Source organism: Thamnophis elegans, chromosome 6, assembly GCF_009769535.1.
Source record: "Thamnophis elegans isolate rThaEle1 chromosome 6, rThaEle1.pri, whole genome shotgun sequence".
NCBI lineage: Eukaryota > Metazoa > Chordata > Lepidosauria > Squamata > Colubridae > Thamnophis > Thamnophis elegans.
This window is the reverse complement of record NC_045546.1, coordinates 9,149,683-9,176,981: the sequence shown is the minus strand read 5'-3', so window position 1 is coordinate 9,176,981 and position 27,299 is coordinate 9,149,683. Positions and strand designations below refer to the sequence as shown.

Below are 27,299 nucleotides of genomic sequence, written 5' to 3'. Positions count from 1 at the left end.
ATTCTTGGATGAGAAGCGAAAGGTCTGCCAGGAAAAAACAGAAAGTCCAGTTGCCTCTGGGGGGGGGGGGGGAAGCACCTTTGGGATCTGTTCACAGGTAACCTTCTTCAACCCACTTCTTGGACAAACCCAGGTTCCTGCAAGACCCAAAACAGTCCGCTTACAAAGAACCATTTCTTGACACATTGAACAATAACCAAGGTTAGCTTTTGCAAACAAACAAAAAACAAAAAAAAAAGACTCTCAGTTGTTTCATTTACCTCTCTCGGATAGACTTATAAATAAATAAAATAAATAAAATAAATAAAATAAATAAAATAAATAAAATAAATAATAAATAAAATAAATAAAATAAATAAAATAAATAAAACAATGTAATAAAATAATAAAATGATATCATAATAAAATAACATAATATAATAACATAATAAAATATTATACACACACATACATATACACACATATAAATAATAGATAAATAAATAATAAAATAATAATAAAACAAATAATAAAATAACATAACATAATAAAAATATTATACACACACATGCATATATTTGTATAAAAATAAATAATAAATACATAAACAAACAAACAAATAAATACCCAGGTGACGGGAAAAAACAAACTCCCGCCCACCGGCTCCCTGACGCGCATGCGCCGCTCGCCCTTCGCCTCCAGTTCCAAGCGCCGGGGGGGGGGTTACGCTTCTGCGCCTGCGCCCGCCGCCTCAAGCTCTGCGAAGTTTCGCGAAGCTTCCCGAAACTGCCGCTCGGAAAAACTGTCGGGAACCCGGAAGAGGCGGCGACTTCCTTCCTTCCTGTCAGTCATTCGGCTTCTCTCAATCAGACACGACCGGCAATTCCTCCTTCCACTCATCGGCCATGGCTCTGCTCTGCTACAACCGGGGATGCGGCCAGCGCTTCGACCCCGCTACCAACACGGAAGGTGAGCGCGGCCCTTTTTACCCCCTCAACTTCCCCTGCATCGTCGGCTTCGCCGCCCTCCGGAGAGCGGGGAGTACTACAGTCTCCATGGTGCGCAGCCAAGCATGGCCGGGGGTCGAAGACGGCTGCTTGGGGCGATGGGATTTGAAGCCCAGATCCTGTCAAGAAGGAAGGTCGCCTTGCGGGTGCTTATGAGGGGGTGGGGGGTTCCCTCGATGCCTGTGACGGATGGTTTGGGAGGCGGGAAAAACCCTAATAAATGATAAATTTATTGAATTTATTGCCATCCCATCTTAACTTCCAGGGTAAGTCTGGGCGTAGTTGTCAAGAGAAAAGTCAGGGGTCGAGCTGGACTCAAAACGAACCTCTCTTAATTCCAATGGCCCTCAATCTGGGCCCCTTTAAAGGTGGCTGGACTTCAACTCCCAGAATTTCCCATGTAGGACAGGACAGAGTTTAGAGTAGAGTTTAGAATAGAATTAGAGAGAATAGAATAGGACTATAATAGAATTATTAGAATAAGAATAGAATGGAATTAGAGAGAATAGAATAAAATAAAATTAGAATAAAATTAGAATAGTATTAGAGAGAATAGAATAAAATAAAATAGAATAGAATAGAATTAGAGAGAATATAATAACATAAAATAGAATTAGAGAGAATAGAATAGAATTAGAGAGAATAGAATAAAATAAAATTAGAATAGAATTAGAGAGAATAGAATAAAATAGAATAGAATTAGAATAAAATAAAATAGAATTAGAGAGAATAGAATTAGAATAGAATAAAATAAAATAGAATTGGGAAAATAGAATAGAATTAGAATAGAATAAAATAAAACTAGAATAGAAAGAATAAAATAAAATTAGAGAGAATAGAATAGAATTAGAGAGAATAGAATAAAATAGAATAGAATTAGACAATAGAATTAGAATAAAATAAAATAGAATTAGACAGAATAGAATAGGAATAGAAGATAGGATAGAATAGAATTTAAAAGAATGGAATAGAATAGAATTCTATGCATATACTCTCAGTGTACATATAAGAAAAGATACATTCGTCAAGAATCATAAAGTACAACACTTAATGATAGTCATTCTAGCGAGAGGATTCTGGGAGTTGAAGTCTACTCAACATACAAGCGGCCAACACATGGATTTAAAGCCTCCTTTGGAGTCCAGCTTGACCAATGATTTTTCTCTTGACAATTCCCCCCCCCTCCCCTGAGTTACCCTGGGTTTGAGATGGGCTGCCAATACATTTAATACATAAAAGGAGGGAAAGCAGGGTTGCCTCTTTCCTGGATGGGATAGAAGCCAAGGTGGCGCAGTGGTTAAATGCAGCACTGCAAGCTACTGCTAGATCAGCAGTTCAGCGGTTCAAATCCCACTGGCTCAGGGTTGACTCAGCCTTCCATCCTTCCGAGGTGGGTAAAATGAGGATCCAGATTGTTGGGGGCAATATGCTGACTCTCTGTAAACCGCTTAGAGAGGGCTGAAAGCCCTATGAAGCGGTATATAAGTCTACTGCTATTGCTATTGCCCTTCCTTCCAAGTGGACAGCTGTGGAATTTGGTATAGTATAGCCTTTGTTGTCATTGTACAACATATATATATATCTGGTTTTAGCCTCACTGGTGCAACCCATGGCAACAAAAACAAATAATATAAATAGTATGAAGAATAATCCCTATGCAAGTAATTAGGAAGGAAGGAAGGAAGGAAGGAAGGAAGGAAGGAAGGAAGGAAGGAAGGAAGGAAGGAAGGAAGGAAGGAAGGAAGTTGTAGTGATTGTTTAAGAGTCTGACAACCCAAGGATAGAAACTATTTTTAAACCTGGTCTGACTCCATTTGGACTGTCAAGGTCCCCCTAAGGTCATTGGTGCTAGTCATTGGTAAAATGCTAGAGCACAGAGTTAACAGTGTTCAACAACACAGGAGTGGTCCATCACTGCCTGTTTTTTTGGGGAGGGGGGATGCTCTTTGTCTTTCTCACACCTCAACGCCTGTCTGGCCTGCAGCCCTGGTAGTCCACTAACTTTTGAGATCTGTAAAAGCTTGCTAGGGATAGGAAAGAAGGAAAGGAAAGAGGAGAGAATATATATATACAATTGTTTATCATAGATTATGTGACAGAATTTTGATTGCAAGGTGTATACAGTAACTCAAGTTGGCTGGTGCTTTAATCAGCTTGGAGATGCTCTCTTAAGATGTCCCTTGTAGCCAAAAGCTTGGTTATTGTCAAGCTCATAATTGTTCATTATCTGATGGGTTTTAATTTTATTTTTGTTTTTAATTATATGAAGCTTATGGTCCGTAGAGATTCTCAGTCATCCAGGTCATGGTTGTCCCAAAGGTGCTTTTTCAAGAGGCAATGTTCTTGTTTTTTTCTTTGAAGGCGTTTCGCTTCTCATCCAAGAAGCTTCTTCAGTTCTGATTGGATGGTGAGGAATGGAAGGAATGTCTTCATCATCTATCGCCAGTCTACAACACAGTCCTTTCAGCAGTTCCAAGAAAGCTCCAGATCCATTTGCACTACTCAGGTGACCTTGATGACACAAATAAACCCTTCCATTCCCCACCATCTAGTCAGAGCTGAAGAAGCTTCTTGGATGAGAAGGAAAGATAAAAGATTCAAAGATAAAATAAAGTCCAGTTGCCTCTTGAAAAAGCACCTTTGGGATATGAATTTTATGGTTGCTTTACATTCTTTGGTATTTTGTATTTATTTATTTTATTGCCATAAGCTGCCTTGAATGTTGTGATAAGCTGAAATAATAAGTACATATGTACTTCTCACCTATTGGCAACTCCTTAAAATTGCTGTATATTTCTCACTATAGCTAGCCCAATCCCTGTAACTGATGTATGACAAGTTCCAGCAAGTGAAAACATGTGGGTTCCTTCATTGCTTCATTAACAGCTTTTCCCTCTTCAGATCTGGATCACTGCACATCCCTCGTTACATAATGTAGCATTTGGCATATTAGCAATTTTAGTGTGAGCATTCTTAGCCCCCTTTTGCATATGTGCAAGTTATGTTTAATTATAACTTCTAATACATAAACTGAAATCATTGTCTTGTTAAAATACTTTTCCTTGATGTTCATATATAAATAATATATAGAAGAAAGAGATCAGGCATTGCCAATGTGCACATGGCTATCTCTTTCTTTCATGTCTCTCTCCAGCAGCAATTTTTCCAACATCTTTTTACCTGATGATACCTTGTGATAATGTTAAAGAAGAATCCTTTGTCAGAAAGAAACTGCATGGATTGAATGGTTGAAACACCAGCAAACTCCGATTGCTGTGTTCCCATCTTCTTCCATGTCATCTACCTTTGGGAAGGCACTCAACTGAGAACTCTGGCTTTAATTATTATTTTTCAGGATTTTTCCCATTCTTGGAAAGGTTCTTTCCTCCATCAGTAAAGAGTTAGCAACGATATAGCAGAGGGCTAGTGAATGTAATGTACAGTCAACTCTCAATATTTGTAGTAGTTACTTTCTATAAAGATGCACACATTGAATTGGTCAATACTGAAACCTCAGTTGTGAGTGTGTCTGTCAGGCAATTCATTCTTTTGCTCTTCTGCATGCCTGTGAATGACCATGAAATCACTGCAGATATTGATTGCAGTTACAAATTTAGCAAGTAGACAAATTCACAAATACAGTATCTGTGAATAATGAGAATCTATTGTATTTATCCCCATCCCTTTATCTGATGTTTAGATGTTACATTCATCTTGAATATGAAGTTCAGTTATTGTTTTGCTCCCTTTTTTTAAAAAAAAAGCATGATCTAAATATTTGTGAGGTAATAATATTTCTGCGGAGTTTACATGGTGATCATTAAGCAAGAACTTTATTTCTCTTGCACAATTAATAGTTCAACCCTATTTCAGAAGATAAGTTTAAGCAATATGCATGATGCCCATGTGGAATGTACATTTATAGTGCCTTGAGGGATATGTGTTGTACAAATGAAACCTTAATATAATAGAATTATGATTTGCCAAGAAACATTTCAGATATATTTCTTCATATAACAAATATTATTACATAATACATTGCGACAATAATAACTAAGGGACACTCTTTACCCGAACAGCCTAAATTCTAAATTTAGACTACCAGAACCCAGCAGAGATGAGAGAGGAACAAGGACAATCAATCAGTAGAGAAAAAGAATTTATAAGAAATTGCAGGCTTTACTTCATAGCTTGAAAATATTACTGTTGCATAAAGGGTAATTTGTTCTGCTGAATACTGCTCATATAAAGTTATTCACTTGAGTTTAGCTAAGCTATCTGTCTTTTCATTTTTAGAATCATGCACATATCACCCAGGTGTACCTGTCTTTCATGATGCTCTTAAAGTAAGTGGGCAAATATAATTATTTCAATGGCTTTTTAAAAATTGAAACTAAATCATACTAATTGCAGTTATTTCAAGTGTTTTCATGGCCTTACCAGTTTATCCGAATGTAGTAAAAACTCATGGGTTCTTCAAACAATACTGACTTTCAGTATAAATACATGCTAAATCATGAGGAAAGGTTGCTAGACTCAGCCAACTGAATTGGGTTGAATGCTTTTCAGTTTATTCAGATTTTTTGGCTCAGTTGGGAAAAAAGGTATTTGCTAGGGATGATTCGCATTTTGATTGTACATTTAATTAACTTGTTTCATTGCTTAATCAAGCCTTAGTTGGGCAGTACAAAACAGAAATGATGCAACTGAAAGACAGAAAAATAGGATTCATCAAATAATTTAAGAGGAATGTGGCATTATCAGATTAGCGTTAAATTTTCTTCTCTTTAGTTCACGTGTTCTTTAATAATATTCTCTAGAAGTTGGAGAGCAACCAACCTAGATGGGAGGAAGGCTCAAGCAAGGAATCAGCTTGGACTCCCCAACAGCTAAATACAACAGAACTAAACTCCTCCCCCTTGAATGACTTAGGCCTTATCTGGTCTTTCCCAGATGAAATTTGCCAGTCTGGGTAGACTCCTGTACTATAGGCAGATAAAAATAAGGTAGCTCTACATGTATAGCTCCTGTTGTTTGCACCTGACATTAGATCTAAGATTTCAATGCCACCATATTTTTACAGGGCTGGTCATGCTGTAAAAGAAGAACAACAGACTTTTCTGATTTCTTAAGCATTAAGGTATGTATTAGTAGCTACATAGGTTTTTATTTAACTATTGCATTATATTAATGCTTGAGTGCCAAATTCAGTCAATTTTTCCATTGGCAGACATATGTAAAAGCTAGCTGGCTTTATTTAATTTCCGGCTAGTATACTACCTGGTATATTGTGTTTAAATGGGACTCTTATTATCTAAGCTTTTTTAAACATGAACTCTGCTAGCCTACCATCTTACAATACCGTGAAGAACAGAAGTTGGTATAGGTGTAAACGTATGATTAGTCTAGTAAAAAAAAAGGGGGGGGGCTTATATCTGCTTAACCAAGCATACACGTTAGAATGATAAAGAATCTGGGGGCTAATAAGAAAAGAGACATTTTCAAGTACATTGATAGTACTGAGTAACAATTTGTATTAAATAGTGTTTTTTTACAACAGGGTTGCACCAAGGGCTTCCATAATAGTGAGAAACCCCCTGAGCCGGTCAAACCTGAAGTGAAAATTACCTCTGAACGAAAAGAATTAGCTGATCTGAAACCTAAATTTCAAGAGCACATAATTCAAGCACCAAGGCCAGTAGAAGCCATTCAAAGACCAAGGTAACAATACTACGATAATACTGCAATTAAGGCTGGCATTAATGCCAAATCAACTAAATAGGTTATAACTTTTTTTTATTACTTGCTGTCTAAGTGTAATGTCTTATGTTTTATTTTACTTTATTCCCAGAGAAACCCCAAATACCTTTGTAAACCAATCTTGGATAAAATTGTAAATCTATACGATATAATCCTTCTTAATCATAAGAGTAACTACCAAGAATATTAATATTAAGAACTCTTTTTAACCTCCTTAAAATATGCAAAATGGTTAGTTGTTGAGACTGAATAAACATTTTTTTCCCCTGTGGTTCCTTAGTTCTGATGAACCAATGAGCTGCTTGCAGTTAAAAGTATCGGCGTCCTTGAAACAGGCGTTAGAAAAGCTAAAGCTATCAACGGAAAATGAAATAAAAAAAGGTACGTAGCTTAGTAATATTCCAAGGTGATTTTACCAAAGAATGTGTTGTGTCCATTATTATTATACTTCATTTTTGCAGTGTGCATGGTGCTATCGTTTGAAAAGCAAACATCTTGTGTGCAAAATACTCAGTGTGAGTGCTTCTCTGATCTCTTATACAGTACATCCCAATCCTCCCTCTCCCCCCCAAAAAATTTCTTTTAAGCCTGAAAGCTTAGAAATGTTCTAAAGGAGAATATTTTATTTTACAGAAGATGATAGCGATGAGATAAAGATTGGGACTCCGTGCAAAAATGCAGGCTGTTCAAAGGTAGATCTCTTTAAATCTTATTTAAACAACACAGTAGACCGTCTATTTTATTTCATACTGTTGTTGTTTTGGTGTAGACCCGCCAACCAATGTTACATCAACATATCCCATGAATAGTTATAACCTGTTTCCTTGAAAATAAGACCTACCTGGAGAACAAGCCCAATTGGGCTTTTGAGCGCATGTGCCAAAATAAGCCCTCCCCTGAAAAGAAGCCCTCTCTAAAATATTGCAACAGAGCATCAGCCATGAGGTGACCACGCTCGCCACCTCCTGCACCTCAAAAATAATAAGACCTCCCTGAAAATAAGGCCATTACGGGAGTCAAAAGAAAATAAGACCCTGTCTTATTTTCGGGAAAACATAGTACGTATATATCAATGTCCATTATTTTTTGCATTCGCAACCAAGGGAGTTTTCACCCATTTTCTTATTTTTAAGTACACATGAATCATAACAACAAGTAATTATTTTAAACAAAGTCTAAAGTTCAAATGTTGATCCAAATCTGCATAGATAAATATTTTTCCAATGTCCCTTAAAAGAGCAACAGAAAAGCCTTCCCTCCCCCCCCCCTTCTTTCTCATCCAGACAGCTGGAAGAAACTTGGTTCATTGTGTAATACTTTCAGCTGAAGACCAATGGGAATTGCAAAATAATAAAAATGGCTGTGGCCATGCGTGACTTTTCCTGCTTGGCAAGCACTGGGATGTAACCTCTGTAATTCAGTGGCTAATGAACTATTTTCTGTTAATGTGTCCCTAGACATTTGAAGGACCAGGCAACACAGAGGACGCGTGTATCTATCATGCTGGTGTGCCTATATTCCACGAAGGGTGGGTATCATGTGGCTAAATTCATTCTTAAAATTCTTTATAGACGAGCAGCATATTTGGATGACTAGCAATAGTGCTACGTGATTCTATGTAAGATTTAAACCCCCCACCCTTTGCAATATATAGGATGAAGTACTGGAGTTGCTGTAAGAGGAAAACATCAGACTTTAATACTTTTTTGGCTCAAGAGGGCTGCACAACGGGAACACACCTGTGGATTAAGAAGGATGCCGTAAGTAGTTGCAGCTACACTGTTTAGCTACATTGATTACATTGGAGATTACATTGAGCAATCTTCACTCCAATAAAAAAATAGATAGCAAGTTTTTTTTAAATGAAAAATTAATCATGTTTGTCTGCTCAACTTTAAGGGGAAGAAGGTGGTGCCATGCAGGCACGACTGGCATCAAACTGGGCGTGAAGTGACAATATCAATCTATGCGAAAAATTCCATTCCTGAACTTAGCCGGGTAGAGGCAAACAGTACATTAGTAAGTTACTTTTTTCCTTTGATGGGGCTGATATACATGCACAAATGATTGATTGATTGATTGCATGCCATCAACTCAGTGTTGACTGTGTCCCAGAGGTGCTTTTTCAGGACGCAACTGAACTTTCTTGTTTTTTTCTTTTGAAGACATTTTGATTCTCATCCAAGAAGCTTCTTCAGCTCTGACAGGATAGTGGGGAATGGAAGGATTTATTTCCAGAAGAAAAAATTGCAGACTAAAGGAACCAGGAACACTACTCAGGTGACCTTGAGGACACAAATAAACCTCCCAGTGCTTCACCAACCCTCTAAAAGGATGCATATTACCAAGCTCTATGCAAGGAATATAAATCCTTCCATTCCCCACTATCCTGCCAGAGCTGAAGAAGCTTCTTGGATGAGAAGCGAAACATCTTTAAAAAAACAAAAAAACAAATTGCCTCCTGAAAAAGCACCTTTGGGACAACCATGACCTGGATGACTGAGAATCCCTACAGAAGACTCAGCCTACAGAGAATTTCCCTATGGTGGTCTTACCCATAGCTGGTACTTCAGATCTTCCAATGATGTGCTTAGTGGCCACTGTAACAGAGTGCATCCATCTCGCTGCTGATCATCCTCATCTTCTCCTTCCTTCAACCTTTCCTAGCATTTAAACTTTTCACACGGAGTTAAGTCTGTACCAGTGGTGGGTTCCGGATCCTGTTCCAACCGGTACAGTTGGAACGGGCCTGGCGGAATTCCCATGGGCGCGCACAGCGCACGTGCATGCATCTTAGTGCCTCCACTAGCCTCCACGACACTACAGCTGCTCAGCAGAGCATCGTGCAGGTGCTGTACGCACCGTGCGCGGAAGCGCCGAAGACTTAAAAGACCGGTAAGGAGCTCAGGTGGGTCCTCCAGAGCACCGTACCGGAACGGTATCCGGTGCTCCAGGCAGGCTCCGGTATGCCTGTACTGGGGCGTACCGCCTGGAACCCACTACTGGTCTGTACCACCAGAGGAGATTGTACTGCATTAGAATGCGAAGTATGTGAGACATCTTCCACAGAGCAACACGACAATAAACTATATTAAATTAGTTGCAATAAAGTATATGCATACAGAGATAAACATATAGAGGTGTTCTTAGTTCTTTGTAACTTCTTTTTATGTGAGGCTGATTAAAAAACTAATTATCTGTTGGAGGGAGGGCATGACAATGTCATGAATATATAATTGGTTCAATAATCGCATCCAAAGAGTAATCACCAGCAGCTCTTCATCAAATTGTAGAGAGGTTTTAAGTGAAGTGAGGCACAGTTCAGAAATGGAGCTTGTAATTTTCAACATTTTTATTGGATGAGAACATAAAGAGATCACTTACCAACTTTGTAGAGGCCACAACATTGGGTGGTGTAGTTATTACTTTAGAGGACATTTTTTAAAAAAAATCAGATTAAAAAGATGGGCTGAAAATAGCAATGCAATTTAATAGAAGCAAATACAGGGTTCTTCCCTTAGAAATTTAGCACATGGAAACGAGGTGGCAAATACTGGATTAATAACAGCAGTTGTGAAAAAGAGCTTGGGGTAAGGGCCGGTTTGCAAATTGGATCTGAGCTAGCGGTATGATGTGTTGGCAAAAAAAAGGCAGATACAATTTTACACAGCGTCAGTGTAGGCACACAATTTCCCAGTTGTGGGATTAATCGTTCTGCTTTCCTATGTTTTGTTTGGGTATCTCGGGTGGTATCAAGTTTGGGTCACCATGCTTTAAAAAGGAATCAGAGAAATCGGAAGAAGTTCAGAAAATGGCAGTAAGATAATCTAGAAATGGAATTTTGTAAAGAGTGGTTGAAAGAATTGGAAAATCTGTTTTTCTTTCGTACAGTGTTCCTCAACTTTGACCAGTTGAAGATGGGTGGACTTCAACTCACAGAATTCCCCAACCGGCTGGGGAAATCTGTGAGTTGAAGTCCACCCATCTTCAACTGGCCAAGTTTGAGAAACATTGCTGAAACATACATTTAAAGAGAAGAGTTACTTCCAAATAATAATAGACCTGTTTGAATAAATGTGAGTAAACTTGCATTTCTCTTTCATTGGATATGCCTTTCTTTCTTTCTTTTTTTGCAGCTAAATATCCATATTGTGTTTGAAGGTGATAAGGTGTTCAATCAGAATCTGAATTTATGGGGTGTAAGTACATAATTCTGCTTCAAATCTTATGCTACAAATTTTCTCTAAAAAGTTTTTTTATGGATTCTGTTGTCAGACTTTTCTAATGTGGTGTGATTGTGTTTTAAGAAATATGCAAATGCCAAAGTCTAGTTGACAGTTGTGGAAGTGGTTGTTGAATGGATTCTGTGCACTTAAGTCACTACTAAATGTGTGTTTTGCAAAATTCCATATGGCATCAGTAAATCAGTTTTTCATTCATCACAATCACAGGCTGTTAGGAAACAAGTTAAAAACTTAACTGTTGTGTCCTTTGTTTCTCCTGATATAAAAGTGGGATGTTTAGGGAGGATTGTATAATTGCTTATTGATCTCAGAAATCTAGATAAGCCTTCAAAACTATTGTTACTAGTCTCCTTCTATTTTCATACTTTGGGAGCAAAATTTCCAATTTCCTTTATTCATTTGCCAACTGCAGATAGTCCTCGATATATGACCACAGCTGAGCCCAACATTTATGTTGCTAAGTGAGACAGTTAAGTCAATTTCGCCCCAACTTACAACCTTTCTTGCTACAGTTGTTAAATGAATCTGGCTTCCCCGTTGACTTTTCCTTGTCAGAAGGTCTCAAAAGGTGTGGGACCCTAGGACACTGTTAACGGTCATAAATATGAGTCAATTGACAAGAGTCTGGATTTTGATCATGTGACCATGGGGATGCCACTAAGATCATGCCACTAAGTGTGAAAAACGATCATGTCACTTTTTTCAGTAACATTGTAACTCAGAGCTGTCACTAAATACAATAATACAATAGCAGAGTTGGAAGGGACCTTGGAGGTCTTCTAGTCCAACCCCCTGCCTAGGCAGGAAACCCTATACCATTTCAGACAAATGGTTATCCATTTGACAAATGAATTGTTGTAAGTTGAGGACTACCTGTATTCATTTTATGCACAATTCTCTCATAGGTAATCTATACAAGGTCACATGTACAAGGTGGATTTTTTCCCCCCAGAGTTCAGGGACTTGCACTTTTAGCCTCTTTCCAAAGTTATAACAATGCTTACTGATTTCTCTGTAATCAATAGACTGTTGTGAGCCGATACTGCAGGTAGTCCTCAACCTATGACCACAATTGAGATCAAAATTTATGTTGCTAAATGAGGAATTTGTTTAGTGGGTTTGGCCCCATTTTACAAGTTTTCTCGCCACACTTGTGACACTGCAGTTGTTCAGTTAGTAACACGGTTGTTCAATGAATCTGGCTTCCCCATTGACTTTGATTATCAGAAGGTTGCAAAAGATGGTCACATGACCCTGGGGCATTGCAACCGTCATAAACATGAGCCAGTTGTCAAACATCCTAATGTAAGTCATGTGACCATGGGCCGGCCGCAGCGGTTGCAAGTGTGAAAAATGCTAAGTCACTTTTTTCAGTGCCATTGTAACTTCAGACAGTCAGTAAATGAACTGTTGGATTACCTGTATAACAGCCAACTGAACGCTTTGACTTTAAAGACGCTTATAAGCCCCCTCTGGTTCCATGGCTTGGACTGAAACCACTATTTTCCCTCTTCCAGGTGATTGATGTGCAAAGGAGCTTCGTCAATATGACGGCCACAAAGATCGAGCTCACCATGAGGAAAGCGGAGCCCATGTTATGGGCAGGCTTGGAACTCCCAGCATCCAAATTGCAACAAAAAGAGCCTCAAAACATTGTAGAACAAGCTTGAAATCTGGGAAGCTTTCCGGTTCCTTGTGCCTGGCAAAATGGTGACTTGGTATTTTAACACAAATTGATTTTATAGGCAACCCACTTTAAAAGAAAAAAGAATTCATTCCGGCTCGAGTGTAGTGCATGGCTTTTAAGCAGCAGGGCAAACCACTGGTTTTGTTGTACCGACTCCTCAATTTCCCCAATTTCGACTGATGCTTCTGGAAACCTTGCAAACCTCCGAATTCTCTCTGCCATCGTATTATAAAGGGTGAGCGCATGTTCTCATTAGCCCAAACGAAATATCGCCTAAGAAACTAGTCGTCTCTAGCATCTTCCAGGAATGTATAATTTATATCAATTTATAAATTGAAACTCCAAGTTAAATTTTCATTAGATAGTTGGATGCTTGCAAGATTTGTTTCTGTAGCAAGGAGCACAAATGGTGATTGCCGTATTTCTATATCATCGTTTAATGTTTTTAAATGCAGAAAGGTAGAGAAAAATCTGGGGGTTTTAGACTTGCCTGCTCAAAGAAGCTGGTAATTCTTCTCTTTTTTAAATTCCCTGGAATTCAGGAAATATATTGTCAGTGAGCTGCTAAGCTACCTCTGGGTACTTATTCAGAAAGCCAAGGTTTTCCAAAGACCAGGCACTGGAAATTTTGGGTCCGTTTCATTTGCTTTTCTTAAGCCTTGCCCTCATCCAAAGAGGAAATAGACAAAATGTCCATATTTGCACTCCTGATTTTAGTGACTCTGCTTTTCTGATCAGTTTTTCCATCTCCTTTGTGGTAAAGCAAGTAAGGCAACTCAGGTTTATACCGAGATATTCAGTTTGCCACCTTTTTGCCAGAAGTGTGACTTTTAATGGGAGTTAAAAGTTGGGAAGGCTGAAATATACACAAGAAGTACAAAATAGTTCAGCTTTATGCAAAACTAGGATCTTTGTGTAAATGGCGAATTGTGTCGCATAACAAATTACAGAACTTTTTATATACTTGAAGATGGCAAAACTACTATAGGTGCAAAATGACTCGTTGGCGTCACTCAAGTCATAAGGGATTGCACGCAGAAAGAGGGGCCTTTTTAAAAAAAAAAGCCCTTGTATTTATAATATTTCTATATATTTTTTAAAAAAGATTTTAATCTGGCAGGTGTAGGAGGAAAATGAAGCAGCCTTTCATGGTTGTAATTCTTAATAAGCATTTCAGACAGTTTAAACGGAATTTTCTAAGAAAAGATAACTAGAAAACGGCCAAATCCCCCAGTCTGCAGCCCAGTGCTGGGCCATGGCTTGTTGGAAACTGGTCCCACAAGCAGCAGGCGAAGCTGCGTTAGTGCAACTGGCATGCGCACACACAAAACCATCCCCTCGCCACCGCCAGTCCGCACAGCAGGAAACGGGGATGCTATTCTAAAAGACAGACCTTAATAAAACCATACATCTTCAGAATCTGTTTCTTCTGTCCTTCGGGCTCCAATTAGCTCTGTAGCATCTGCTTTTCAGATCTGGGTGGTCTGTTTCTTTGAATTTCTGCCTAAAAGCCACCACACTGTACCCCAATCACCCTTGAATGCAAGTATCCTGCATTCAGGGGTCTGGAGAAGCCGTTCGGTGAGTGACAGACCCCGCTGGCAACTTCTGTTGTTATGCGCAGCAGATTCTTTTGGTGATTATAGATGCCTCCTGTGGCTTGACCTCTGAGCAAGGCGGCAAATTGCATAAAGGCAAGTCAAGCAGAATTTTAATTGCAAGCAAAGTAGAGCATGGTGAATACAAACACTTCTGATATTTGAAAGCAGAAAAAAAAATGTTCTTCAAGAACAAAGCCATGGTTTAATATAACATGTAAAAATTGGAGAACATGCAACAAATCCAAGTCGTTCTTAATTGTCTACTTACACGTTTCTGGGGAGTTATCTTCCAACGAGAGGTCAATTTGGTCTCAGAATATCAAACGGTTGCTCTTTGTCAACAATTGTAATTTTACTTCCCAGCATCATCATGTTTCATTAGCCTGACACTTGGATGCAGTTCATATTGCATGTCAGTTTGTTCAAAGCCAACAGCGGCCAGGAAGACTTGAAACCAATAGCTGCAGGCGTCTTTGGAGAACAGTTTTTCACTCCCCGGGTTGTCAAGTTGCGTGTTCATTCACTTGCCTTGAGGAAGTCTGATTTTTAACCACAGAAGTTAACAAAAGTGTAACTTTCCTGGCTTTTTTTTTTCTTTTTGCTGCCCTTGAAATAAGCTGTTGGCACTTGAGGGGCAGTGAACAGCTTTGCCAGGCTTCTGTGGTTGAGGCCTGTTTAGGGATCGATTCACTGTACAGAATCCTTCCCAGCACTGTATTCCTGACGTTCTTTGTCTGCCATTTTTGTAGTCTTCTATTGCAGGGATCCTCAATTTTAGCAACTTTTAAGGCATGTTGGGACTTCGACTCTCAGAATACCTCAGCCAGCCAGCTATGCTGCCTGGGAAATTCTAGAACTTGAAGTCTGCAAATCTTACAAATTCTGAAACTTGGAAGTCTACAATTGGGGACCCCCCCCCCCCCCCCCCGGCTATTGGACAAGAGAAAAAGCTGGTCAGTCATTTAGTTTGGAGTGTTAAATTGCAAGGCCTCCCTCCTGTAGGTCTTAATTTGGGCAGCCGCTCAATGGACTCTGTGCCATTTCAAGCACAGTGTTCATGTTTATAGTTGAATCACTTCTTTTCCAATGAAACGCATGGGCACTCTTAAATGCAAAGCATGTTTAAATTGGGACCCAGGTTTTAATTAGGATATTAGTGCCGTGATGGCGAACCTATGGCACGTGTGCCAGAGGGGGCACGCAGAGCCTTCTCTGTGGGCATGCACGCTGTTGCCAGCTGTTCTTCCGGAAATCAGAAACAGGCCATTTGGGGCCTGAAAAAATGGCTGAAAATGGCCTGAAAATGACCCAAAAAACAGCCTGGAAATGGCCTGGAAAATGGTCTAAAAACACCCTGGTTTGGGCTATTTTCAAGCCTTTTTCAAACCATTTTTGGACCATTTTCAGGCTGTTTGGGGCCAAAAGACAATTGGAAAACGGCCAAAAAACAGGCATGTGCATGCTGGCCAGCTGGTCTTCGGGTTTCCAATGCTCTGGCACACGCACATTCCGGTTTTGTCACTTGAAGCCGAAAAGGTTCGCCATCACTGTATTAGTTATTATACAGCCAAGTCACCATTTCCACAGTCAGTTTAGTTTTCTGGGTTTTTTGTCTCGGGGGGGGGGGGGGAGAGACCTATTCTGTGTAGTAATAAAAATATTTGCTTTAAATTATAGCACGACAATTTTTTAAATCAGTGGCTGTTAACTTTTTTCATACGTAATAACTTCAGTTGCGTATGAAAAGTGAAGAAGAGTGTCTGGAACACTAGGTTTCTCAAATGCTTTGTTTGTTTGTGTTTTTCCCCTATGCATGGATGCTCATTTTAAATTGTGTTGGAGGATGCTTGTGATTTCATGCCTTCAGATATATTTTTTTTTATAAATTTTGAAATAAAACAGTTTAGTGCCTAATTTCTACCCTTTTGGAAGAATTGTGGGAATATTTCGTTTGTTTGTTTGTTGCCTGTGAAAAGACCTGTTTGCTCAGATCCATAAAAGATCAGTTGAATGTTGTGGCTTATATTGTGTAAGTTTGTGCAGAGGATGTATTTTATTGACTATTTCCATCAAAGCCCTTGGCAACTGAACACCACAGAAGGGCCCACGGAGAATGCTTTTATCATACTTACCCTAGAAGAGCTGAGCGATTGCTTTAAGCGAAGTCTAGGTATATATTTCTCAAAACAAGATAATCCACAGAGGATCGATCCACCCTAATCTTTCTCAACCTGATTTGAGGCTGGTTATACACAAGCAATGTAGCCTCAACACATCTGAGGAATATCATTTGGAGGAACTCCAAAGCCGAGGTGGCGCAGTGGTTAAATGCAGCACTGCAGGCTACTTCAGCTGACTGCAGTTCGGCTGTTCAAATCTCACCAGCTCAGGGTTGACTCAGCCTTCCATCCTTTCGAGGTGGGTAAAATGAGGACCCAGATTGTTGTTGGGGGCAATATGCTGACTAAACCGCTTAGAGAGGGCTGAAAGCCCTATGAAGCGGTATATGTCTAACTGCTATTGCTATTGCTAACTCTGAAGGATGTTGCCTTTTGAAAAAGCACCTTTGGGCCACTGCCACCTTCCCTCGCCTCCATGAGCTTCCTGACGTGCATAATCCATCATTCCAAATTTCCCAAAGACCTCACCCTTTAGCTGCCAGCACTGATGATCCACCATAGCATGTCCCACTCCCTTCCAAGTGTTTCCCACCTCCATAGGTGTGCTACTGCTTCTAATGTTACCATATCCTCCACTCAGCCAATTGTTTTGTGTGCCCCCCCAATCCACCCGCTCCTATAGTCACTATTTGTGTTCAGAAGAAAAACAGCCATATTTTGTTTCATGTAATGAGCAAAATAGCTTGGTTGTATTTTGTACATAATCCAAAACACCAAAATAGCCACGGCAGAGGTGGTATTCAGCAGGTTCTGACCAGTTCTGGAGAACCAGTAGCGAATGTTTTGAGTAGTTCAGAGAACCCCTAAATACCACCTCTGACTGGCCCCGCCCGCATCTATTGTCTGCCTCCCGAGTCTCAGCTGATCAGGAGGAAATGGGGATTTTGCAGTAACCTTCCCCACATCCACAGTATCAGTAGCAAAAAAAAAAATTGAATCCCGCCACTGAGCCATGGGCTATCTGAAATCAATTACTTCATTCATGGAGCAATGTTGACATCCCTAGGCTGGATCAGTTGAAGCTAGATATTTGGGACCACCTTAGGCAATTAAACGCAGATAATCCTTGACTTACAACCCGTCATTTAGCAATTTTTAAAGTCGGCAACACTGCAAAAAAGTGATTTGCAGTCAGTCCTGGCACTTGTGAATTTTGCAGCATCCCCACAATCACGTGATCCAAATTTGAGCACTTGGCAGTTGGCAGGCATTGACAACAATTAACAGTGTGCAGTGTTCCTCTGATCTCCATCACTACTGCAATGCGCTCTACATGGGGCAGCCTTTGAAGAGTATTCAGAGACTTCAACTCGTCCAGAATGCAGCCGCGCGAGCGATTGTGGGTGCACCTCGGTATACCCACGTTACACCTATCCTCCGCGAGCTGCACTGGCTACCGATCAGTCTCCGGATACGCTTCAAAGTGCTAGTCGTAACTTATAAAGCCCTTCATGGTATTGGACCTGGGTACTTGAGACCACTTGCTGCCAATTACCTCCCACAGACCCATTAGATCACACAGGATCGGCCTCCTCCGGGTTCCGTCCACCAGCCAATGCCACCTGGCTACCACCCGGGGGAGGGCCTTCTCTGTAGCAGCTCCGGCCCTTTGAAATGAACTCCCCGCGGAGATTCGGACCCTCACCTCTCTCCAGGCCTTCCAGAAAGCCGTCAAAACCTGGCTGTGCCGGCAGGCCTGGGGTCGATGAGTTCCCCTCCCCTCTCGACTTGTATAGCTGTGTGATTCTCGTGTATATTAATTACGTGTATTGTGTTTTATGTCCCCTTCCCCCCCCCCCTTGAGTTGTTCGCCGCCCTGAGTCCCTCCTGGAGAAGGGTGGCATACAAATAAACTAAATCAATCAATCATTTGTGGCCTTCCCAGCCAGTTTCTGACAAACAAGGCAGTGCAGGGAGTCATATTTGTTTAACTATCCTTTGATTCACTTAGAAATTGCAATGATTTGCTTAACAACCCTGGCCCAAAATATAAAATTGGACATGACATACTCAAGAACCGTTTTGCAGCAAAAATTCTGGTCCCAATAGCAGTCATCAGTCAAGGGCTACCTTGTCGTTCTAAGAACTACCCGTATTGGAGTAAAAGAGGATTTAAAATTTTTATTCCCACTTGAATCAGAGGAATAGGACAAGAAAACCCTGATGATGTTACCTAGTCTGGTAACAAGACATTCAGAAACTAAATTGAAACTAGCTTGGAGAGGAAACCGCTGCCAAACCCGCTTTATCAGTGTTCAAATCGCCAGAATTGGAAGCAGTATAACCAGGACGTGCTGGGATTGCAAAATTGCACGCAAAATATAAATGTTCCGGCCACGCACATCAAATAGGCTGCTTCTGGTCTACAGCCGTCGTCTTAAAAAACCTCTTCCAGAATCCCTGCAGCAGCCTGCACAGTGAAGGCTGCGATAGAGATCTGTCTCTTGACTTCCTTCCATGCTTTGTGTGGATCTGTCCTGCTGCCTATGTCAAACAGAGCATCGTAGATCCCTGGGAATGACATGCCTGCATATTTGTTGCGGCTGCTTGGAGCAAAAACGACGTGTCTGCAGAGCAAGGAGACAAGAGGCAAAAAATAATAATTAGCAAAGTCGTGCAAACTTAGCAGAACTGAAGAAGCTTTATGTGAAGTGCATGCGTGCATGATAGTGTGTGTGTGTACATGCCCACACAATGCAGTGGCCTCGCCTCGCGCATGCATGCACCCCCCCTCCCATGCTCTTCCCCTGCATATACATGCAGACCTCAATGAAGCCTCCGGACTTCCAGTAGGCCCGTTGGGCCATTTTCCACCTTCCCCAGGCTCCGGAGGCTTTCCTGAAGTTTGGAGAGGGCAAAAACGGCCTCCCCGCGCCCTCTGGAACGCCAAAAATCAGTTGGTGTACTGGGAGCTGACATAGGGCAATGCCTCACGTGCCCTCAGAGATGGCTCCGCGTGCCACCTGTGGCACATGCGCCATAAGTTTGCCATCACAGGACTATATTTTACTGAAGCTGTGGTGGCCCAGTGGTTAGAATGCATATTGCAGGCTAACTGCCCACTGCCAGGAGTTCAATTGTGACCAGCTCAAGGTTGACTCAGCCTCCCATCCTTCCGAGGTCAGTCAAATGAGGACCTAAATCATTGAGGGCAATATGCAGACTCTGTAAACCACTTAGAAAGGGCTGTGAAGCTTTATATATGAGTCTAAATGCTATTGCTATTACTAATGTTTTGCCAACTGAATGTGGAAAATCATTTTTGTTTTACTACTGATTCTTCTGCCAATAAAATCCATTTTCTTTGAAGCAGAAATGTTGTGGGCAGGTTGACTTTTGAATACTGATGACCTGAGCAGCTGAACACTCTAACCGCATTTTTTTCATTCATCTCCCAACCTCTCCAGTCTACTATAGGTAGTCCTCAACTTACAACTATTCAATGAACAACTGTTTGAAATTACAAACCCACCTGAAAAAAGGGTGACTTGTGACCCGTTCTCACATTATGACCATTGCAGTTTCCCTGCAATCATCCGATTAAAATTTGGGCATTTAATTAGTGGTGTGATCACTGTTTGAGCTTCTGTGGTGCAGTGGTAAGAATGCAGTATTGCAAGCTAACTCTGCGCACAGCCTGGAGTTCGATCCTGACCGGTTCAAGGTTGAATCAGCTTTCGAAGATCAGTAAAATGAGGACCCCCAGATTGAGATGCTTTACCTGTAGAATGGTCGGCCTGGCAAGCCAAGAGGATCAATGAAAGCTCTCTCGAGAAACATCAGCTGATCATTCATGCTCCGTACAGCAATGGGACTGTAAAAGAGAGGAGACCGAGGAATGTATCAAACACCCTTGTACTATTCAGGATAGTGTTTCTCAACCTTGACAACTTTTAAGATGGGTGGACTTCAACTCCCAGAATTCCCCAGTCATGCATGAATTCTGAGAGTCGAAGTCTGTTAGGCAGTGCAGAAGAACTGTGTTGTAAGTAAGAGCAACAAAGATGATTAGGGGCCTGGAGGCTAAAACATGAAGAATGGTTGCAGGAACTGGGTATATCTAGTTTAATTAAAAGAAGGACTAGGGGAGACATGATAGAAGAGTTCTAATATCTCAGGAGTTGCCACAAAGAAGAGGGAGTCAAACTCTTCTCCAAGGCACCTGAGTGTAGAACAAGAAGCAATGGGTGGAAACTAATCAAGAAAGAAGCAACTTAGAACTGAGGAGAAAGTTCCTGACAGTGAGAACAATTAATCAGTGGAACAACTTGCCTCCAGAAGTTGTGAATGCCCCAACACTGGAAGTCTTTAAGAAGATGTTGGATAACCATTTGTCTCAAGTGGTGTAGGGTTTCCTGCCTAAGCAGGGGGTTGGACTAGACCACCTCCAAGGTCCCTTCCAACTCTGTTATTCTATTCTATTCTAAGCAAAACTTTCTCCTAAAGATGAACAGATGAATGATGATCAATAACGCCAATAAAGTTACATTAACTTTTGCAGAAATATTAAACTTACTTATTCATGTCAAGTTGTGAAAGCCTGTGGTGAAAAACTGTTGCTACAGATGCAAAATGATTCACGGCAGAAAAGAGGGCATCTGCGAACAGAAAAATTTCACAATGAGGTTCAAGCTTTGTGATTTTTTTAGTTTAAACAAGAGAGAGAAAATGGCCCTGCACTACTTCTGGAATTCTCATTTTAACACCATCAAACTACCTCTGTTCTGGGTCACATGACCCAGAAGGAAGAGGGAGGGGGCTTAGGATGGAGGAGTTGCCAATGGATTGAGTCCCTGCCCTACATACTCTCTTATAGGCATGCATGAGAGGGGGGATATTTTTCTAGAGTTTCACCCCACTCAGCAACCTTTGCATCACATTTCCTTTGCCAAACATAGGAATGAATTAAATGGGATTTTAAAATCCTTCAGATTCTACGATTCTGTGGACTTTTTATGTGTGTTAAGTACAATAACAGTGTCAGCGTTCCAAATACCATGCAGAATTAAATCAGAGTCGAAGGCAAAACTATGCTTAAAGTTCCAATTTAACAAGGCAGGAATGTTGGCATCGTGCTGTGGGATTCCAACTCTGGAAGTTACATCAGAATCCCACCCAGTTAAAAGTTCATGATCTTGTCCCCACACCCACAGTCCATCACATGGTCCAATCTTCTTCTTCCACGCTGGCGTCTCCACCCAGCTGCTTCCGGTCAGGTGTGAAAGTGTGGAGACAAAGGATGAACTTGGCTTCTAGTAAAGAATGAAAATAATACATTCCACAATCCTACTCCTTCTATTCCCCCCTCCCATAGACTATAAAAAAACAGCATAATGAAATAAGAGAAAGTGTGGCAGGCCAAAATTCTAAAAGGAATATAATTGCAGGCCTGACAAACAGATGGTTAACAGAGGGCTTTTAAGATTAGAGTAATGTTTGGGTTAACCTATTGTTTTGTTTATTTTTTATATACTGTATATAATATAATTAGATGTTGGGTCAATTTGCTTATTAGATTTCCACATCTGGAATATTTGTTTATTTTATATAGTATTTTTTAATCATTATGGATGGGAAAGTGTATAACTATTTGTAGACCCTTCACATAAAGAAAAGAAAATCTATGATAATAGGGTTTCCTGCCTAAGCAGGAGGTTGGACTAGAAGACCTCCAAGGTCCCTTCCAACTCTGTTATCCTATCCCATCCCATCCCATCCTATCCATTTTTAATTTATTTTTCAACATCCGGCTGGGGTGGATTTTTTATGTTTTAACGTTAGACTTATTTGACATTTTGGGATTGTTTTTTAAAAAAAATCTTTTTCCTTATATTGTACACAACTTTTTTTTCTTTTGGCTGTTCGTGTTGGATGTTCGTCTTTCTGTCTGTTTTTTTGTTCTGTATTCCATCTTTGTTGATAAGGTAAATATGTGAAAATAAATCTATGATTCTGTCTTTGGGGGACCACATGATGGTGAGTAGAAAGCTCAATCATAAATGTATGGATTCCGAGTCACCTTCAAGAGAAACCTTACCAAATGAAACTTTGTACATATCAAGTTCTCCTTGGTGTTTCTTGGCCTGGTCATAGATTTCATTGGCGTAGAGTCTCAAAGCTTCTGCATAATCCTGACAGCGGAGAGGCAGAACTGGGGAATCTGAAAGCTCATAGACCAAGCCTGCACGTATCTGAGCCACAGTGAGCTGTTTCTGGAAAGAGGGATCGTAAAACCGCTTGACCAGTTCAAACGTCTCGTAGGTGGTGTGGTAAACAGGATAATTACTGTATTTGTCCACTTTCTGTCAAAAAGAAAATAAATAAATGAGTCAGCAAGAATGGAGCCCACATTCAGCAGCAAAGTTTCAAATTTCCATCCAGGTAAGAAAAGATAAAGGTTCCCCAGCACATGTGTGCTAGTCATTTCCGGCCCTAGGGGGTGGTGCTCAGCTCCATTTCAAAGCCGAAGAGCCAGCGCTGTCCGAAGATGTCTCCGTGGTCATGTGATTAAATGCCGAAGGTGCACGGAACGCTGTTACCTTCCTACCAAAGTAGCCTGGCTGTTCTGCCAAGCTCTGAGTCAGGGTGATTGATAAACCCCTTTTTGGTGACTGTCGTACAACAGAGTTGGAAGGGACCTTAGAGATCTTCTAGTCCAACCCCCTCTTCAAGCAGGAAACCCTATACCAAGGGTATCAAACTCGATTTCATTGAGGGCCACGTCAGGATTGTGTTCAACCTCGGAGGGGAGGGTGGGCTGAATAGGCGTGGCTAGGGTGGGCATGGCCAGCTTGACATCCTGCAGCACTCTGCCAGTGAAAATGGAGCCTGGTAGGGCCATGTGTGGCCCTCGTGAGCTCCGTTTTTGCTGGCAGAAGCACTGCAGACTGGTCCTTCACCGTTTCCAGGGTGGCCCTGCAGGCTAGATCTAGGTACACTGTGAGCGAGATCTGGCCCACAGGCATTGAGTTTGACACCCCTGCCCTGTACCATTCCTGTTAAATGGCTGTCCAATCTCCTCTTGAAAAACTCCAGGGATAGAGTATCTTCTGAAGGCAAGCTGTTCCGCTGATTACTGTATTTTTCAGAGTATAAGATGCACCAGAGTATAAGATGCACATTAGTATTTGGGGAGGAAAATAGGGGGGGGGGGATTCTGCCTACCAGGTATTCATCTGGCTAGCGTCCTTAGTCTGGTCAGCTTCAGCACATAAGTTTGCTGGTTTTGAGCGTGTGCACGCTTTTTATCCCCTGGTTGGAGATAAAAAACAGCTTCTAAAGCACAACTGATCGTCAGAGAGAGAAGCAATGAGAAAAGCAGGCAAAGCATGGAAGATCGCTTCACTCGTTAGCGCCGCATTAGGACTGAAAAACAGCTTCTAAAGCACAGCTGATCATCGGAGGGAGCAGCAATGAGAAAAGCAGGCAAAGCATGGAAGATCGCTTCACTTGCTAGCGCCTCCTTAGGACTGAAAAACAGCTTCTAAAGCACAGCTGATCATCTGAGGGAGCAGCAATGAGAAAAGCAGGCAAAGCATGGATGATTGCTTCACTTGCGAGCGCCTCCTTAGGACTGAAAAACACCTTCTAAAGCACAGCTGATCATTGGAGGAGAAGGAATGAGAAAAGCAGGTAAAGCATGAAAGATCGCTTCACTGGTTAGCGCCTCATTAGGACTGAAAAACAGCTTCTAAAGCACAGCTGATCATCAGAGGGAGCAGCAATGAGAAACGCAGGCAAAGCATGGAAGATCGCTTCACTAGTTAGCGCCTCCTTAGGACTGAAAAACAGCTTCTAAAGCACAGCTGATCATCGGAGGGAACAGCAATGAGAAACGCAGGCAAAGCATGGAAGATCGCTTCACTTGTTAGCGCCTCATTAGGGCTGGAAAAAAAGTTTCGAAAAAGCTACATTCGGAGTATAAGCCGCACCCAAATTTTAGGAGGAAAAAAGTGCATCTTACACTCCGAAAAATACGGTAGTTGTTCTGTCAGGAAATTTCTCCTCAGTTCTTACGGTTTTATGGAATCCTTCTTCCCCAATGTGCTTTGTCACACTTGCTGCTTTATGTTACTACATTTCTGTTTTCAATCTCTACTCCCTCACTTAGAGTGGCTTCGGTGATTCAAGCAGTTAAGAAATAGATTCACAGAATAAAATTAATATATGGATTGCTCTTTCCAAAAGCTGGTTGGTGAGCAGTTCATCTTACCCGGTTCTTAGTGTAGCGGACTCTCCCAGACGCAATCCCTAATCTTTGAAAGAAAGCTTCAAAATCACTGCCCGATCCAAGCTTGTTGATCCTGGCCAGATAGGAGAAGGAAGGGGAGAATTCAAGATTCAATCTTCTTGTAACATTTAGTACTTTTTTATGTTGTTGGTTTCCACTTCAAAATGTGGAATTCACTTCCTGAATTCCGAGGAAGTGGCATGAATTTAAAGCAATATCAAGAAATAACCAGAGTCAGAAGAAACGTCAGAAGCCAGTGGTCTACAAGGAGAAAGCCTTGGAAATGAAAGAGGCTTAATTTTACCAGAATTGGGTCACTGATAAAGGGAAACTAAGTCCTCAGTATTAACTGGCTCCAGTTTACAAGATACAGTTTCAGATCAAAATTGCATCACAATAATTCAAAATTGTGAGGGGAATGTGCGATTACGCCTCCATAACTTTTCGGCAAAAGTTCTCCTCAGTTCTAGGTTTTATTTCCACAAACATTTCGCACTTAGCAATAGAAATTTGGGGTTCAGTTGTGGTCACATTTTAAGGATTAGCCTCTGTTGCGATCGCTACAGAGCCGAGGTGGCACAGTAGTTAAATGCAGCACTGCAGGCTACTTCAGCTGATTGCAGTTCTGTAGTTCGGCTGTTCAAATCTCACCGGCTCAGGATTGACTCAGCCTTCCATCCTTCCGAGGTGGGTAAAACGAGGACCCGGATTGTTGAAACACATGCCAGTTTCCAAGCGCTCAAATTTTGGTCATGTAACTATGCTGTGACAATTGTAAGTGTGAGGACTGGTCAAGCAGTAACTTTTTTTTTTAGTGCTGTTGTAACTTCAAATGGTCACTAAATGAATGATTGTAAGTTGAGGACTACGCACACATGTTATCATTATCATCATCAAGAACATCATTTCTCTGACTCAATCCCATTTGAGCCTAGCCTAGTGTGTTGCAAGTCAATGGGGGAATAGAAGCACACGGCTTTTTTAGTTATGTAGCAGATATAAAAGCTATACTACAGGGGTCCTCAAACTTTTTAAACAGGGGGCCAATTCACGGTCCCTCAGACTGTTGGAGGTGACTTGATGGGCATGGCTTGGTCATGTGACTAGGTGGGCATGGCGAATTTAATAGTCCATTAAACAATGCACACAAATTACCATATTTTTGGAGTATAAGACACACCAAAATTGGTTTTTTTTCCCCCTTTGGTAGTTGATGGTAAGATAAATTGATGTAATTATTTATTAATACAACATGATATTGACTATGTAATTGTATACATGTGATTATATGCTATGAAAATGGAAAATAAACAAATTTTCTATCGAAAAAAAAATAGTCCATTAAACAATGCACACAAATTACCATTTTTTGGAGTATGACACACCAAAATTTTGAAGAGGCAAATTTTTAAAAAAAGGTTTTGTACCTCCCAAAACCGGTCCATTTTTCGCGAGAATTGGCCCGTTTGTTGTCAAAAAAGGGCATACATACTATTTAGGAGGCTCGTAGAGTGCTCCTAGGCCCCCCCAAAATGAGCAAACAACAGCCCATTTTTCGTGAAAATTGGCCTGTTTTGTGCCAAAAAAGGGCATGCTTAGCCCTTTGGAAGGCTGATAGAGTGCTCCTGGGGGCTGGAGGATCAAAAATGAGCAAAAAACGGTCTGTTTTTCACTCATTTTTGCCCTCCCCAGCCCCCAGGAGCACCCTGGAAGCTTCCTAAAGGCTCTGCACGGCCATTTTTGCAAAGGAGGCAGGGTTTCAGGAGGCAAAAAAAAAATGCTGTATTCAGTGTATAAGACGCACCCAGATTTTCACCCTCTTTTTAAAGGGAAAAAGGTGCATCTTATACTCCAAAAAATACAGTAAACTTTGTTTTGCTCCTGGGAGTATTTTATTTGCTTTTGTTTGCATGTTGCTCTTTTGGTTGATTTTTCTTTTTACCACATCGTTTTTTCAATTGTTTAGGAGCCTAGTGGTTCCACTTCAGGAAAGTCAGTTTTGCATCAATTCTTCTCAGCCCCAAGGAGGTTACAATCAACAAGTCGCTCTCTGTCTCTCTCTTTCTGACTCTCCCTCTTTTTCTCTATCCTTTGGAGGTGGTGGAGGTGAAAAACAGGCCCATTTTTGGCCTCCCTCTACAGGCAAAAAAATGGGCAAAAATGGCCTGTTTTTTTGGCCCAAAACAGGTAAAAAACCGTCCATATTTTGGCCTTCTGGGACATATATGCACCCCATTTTTCACACCCCCCATCTCCAACACGTCTCTGCAGGCCAAAAATGGGTGAAAACGGCTCATATTTTGTGCCTTCTGGGGCATCTGCGTGCCCCATTTAGCAGTTAGCAATAGCAATAGCAGTTAGACTTATATACCGCTTCAAAGTGCTTTCAGCCCTCTCTAAGTGGTTTACAGAGTCAGCATATCGCCCCCACAGTCTGGGTCCTCATTTTACCCACCTCGGAAGGATGGAAGGCTGAGTCAACCTTGAGCCGGTGAGATTAGAACCGCTGAGCTGCAGATAACAGTCAGCTGAAGTGGCCTGCAGTACTGCACCCTAAGCACTGCGCCACATCGGCTCATTTTTCACCTCCCTGCCTCCAAAATGTCTCTGC

The 27,299-nt window shown here is 41.1% G+C and overlaps 2 protein-coding genes across 2 annotated transcripts in view; one reads left to right on the top strand and one right to left on the bottom strand.

Moving 5' to 3' along the window:
* Positions 1-751: 751 nt before the first annotated feature.
* Positions 752-16,192, top strand: CHORDC1 (cysteine and histidine rich domain containing 1). The gene is made up of 11 exons (XM_032219473.1): positions 752-948; positions 5,283-5,332; positions 6,070-6,126; positions 6,547-6,707; positions 7,027-7,127; positions 7,380-7,438; positions 8,204-8,274; positions 8,401-8,506; positions 8,646-8,765; positions 10,883-10,945; positions 12,508-16,192. The coding sequence occupies exons 1-11, from the start codon at positions 885-887 to the stop codon at positions 12,658-12,660; spliced, it is 1,005 nt and encodes a 334-aa protein (XP_032075364.1). The 5' UTR covers positions 752-884; the 3' UTR covers positions 12,661-16,192.
* A 2,118-nt stretch (positions 16,193-18,310) lies between these two features.
* Positions 18,311-27,299, bottom strand: part of LOC116509889 (N-acetylated-alpha-linked acidic dipeptidase 2-like) — a 39,254-nt gene continuing 30,265 nt past the window's right edge. The window contains 5 exon segments of the mRNA XM_032219179.1: positions 18,311-19,025; positions 20,180-20,272; positions 20,975-21,056; positions 22,496-22,760; positions 24,671-24,761. Coding sequence (XP_032075070.1) covers positions 18,836-19,025; positions 20,180-20,272; positions 20,975-21,056; positions 22,496-22,760; positions 24,671-24,761 — 721 coding nt within the window. The 3' untranslated portion in view covers positions 18,311-18,835.

What these genes read in the sequence shown, in the direction of transcription:
- CHORDC1 (XM_032219473.1), top strand. Translation starts at nt 885, where the DNA reads ATGGCTCTGCTCTGCTACAACCGGGGATGCGGCCAGCGCTTCGACCCC. An exon ending in CCCCGCTACCAACACGGAAG is followed by an intron (nt 949 to 5,282) that starts GTGAGCGCGGCC and finishes TTTCATTTTTAG; the next exon opens with AATCATGCACATATCACCCA. An exon ending in GAAGCCATTCAAAGACCAAG is followed by an intron (nt 6,708 to 7,026) that starts GTAACAATACTA and finishes GTGGTTCCTTAG; the next exon opens with TTCTGATGAACCAATGAGCT.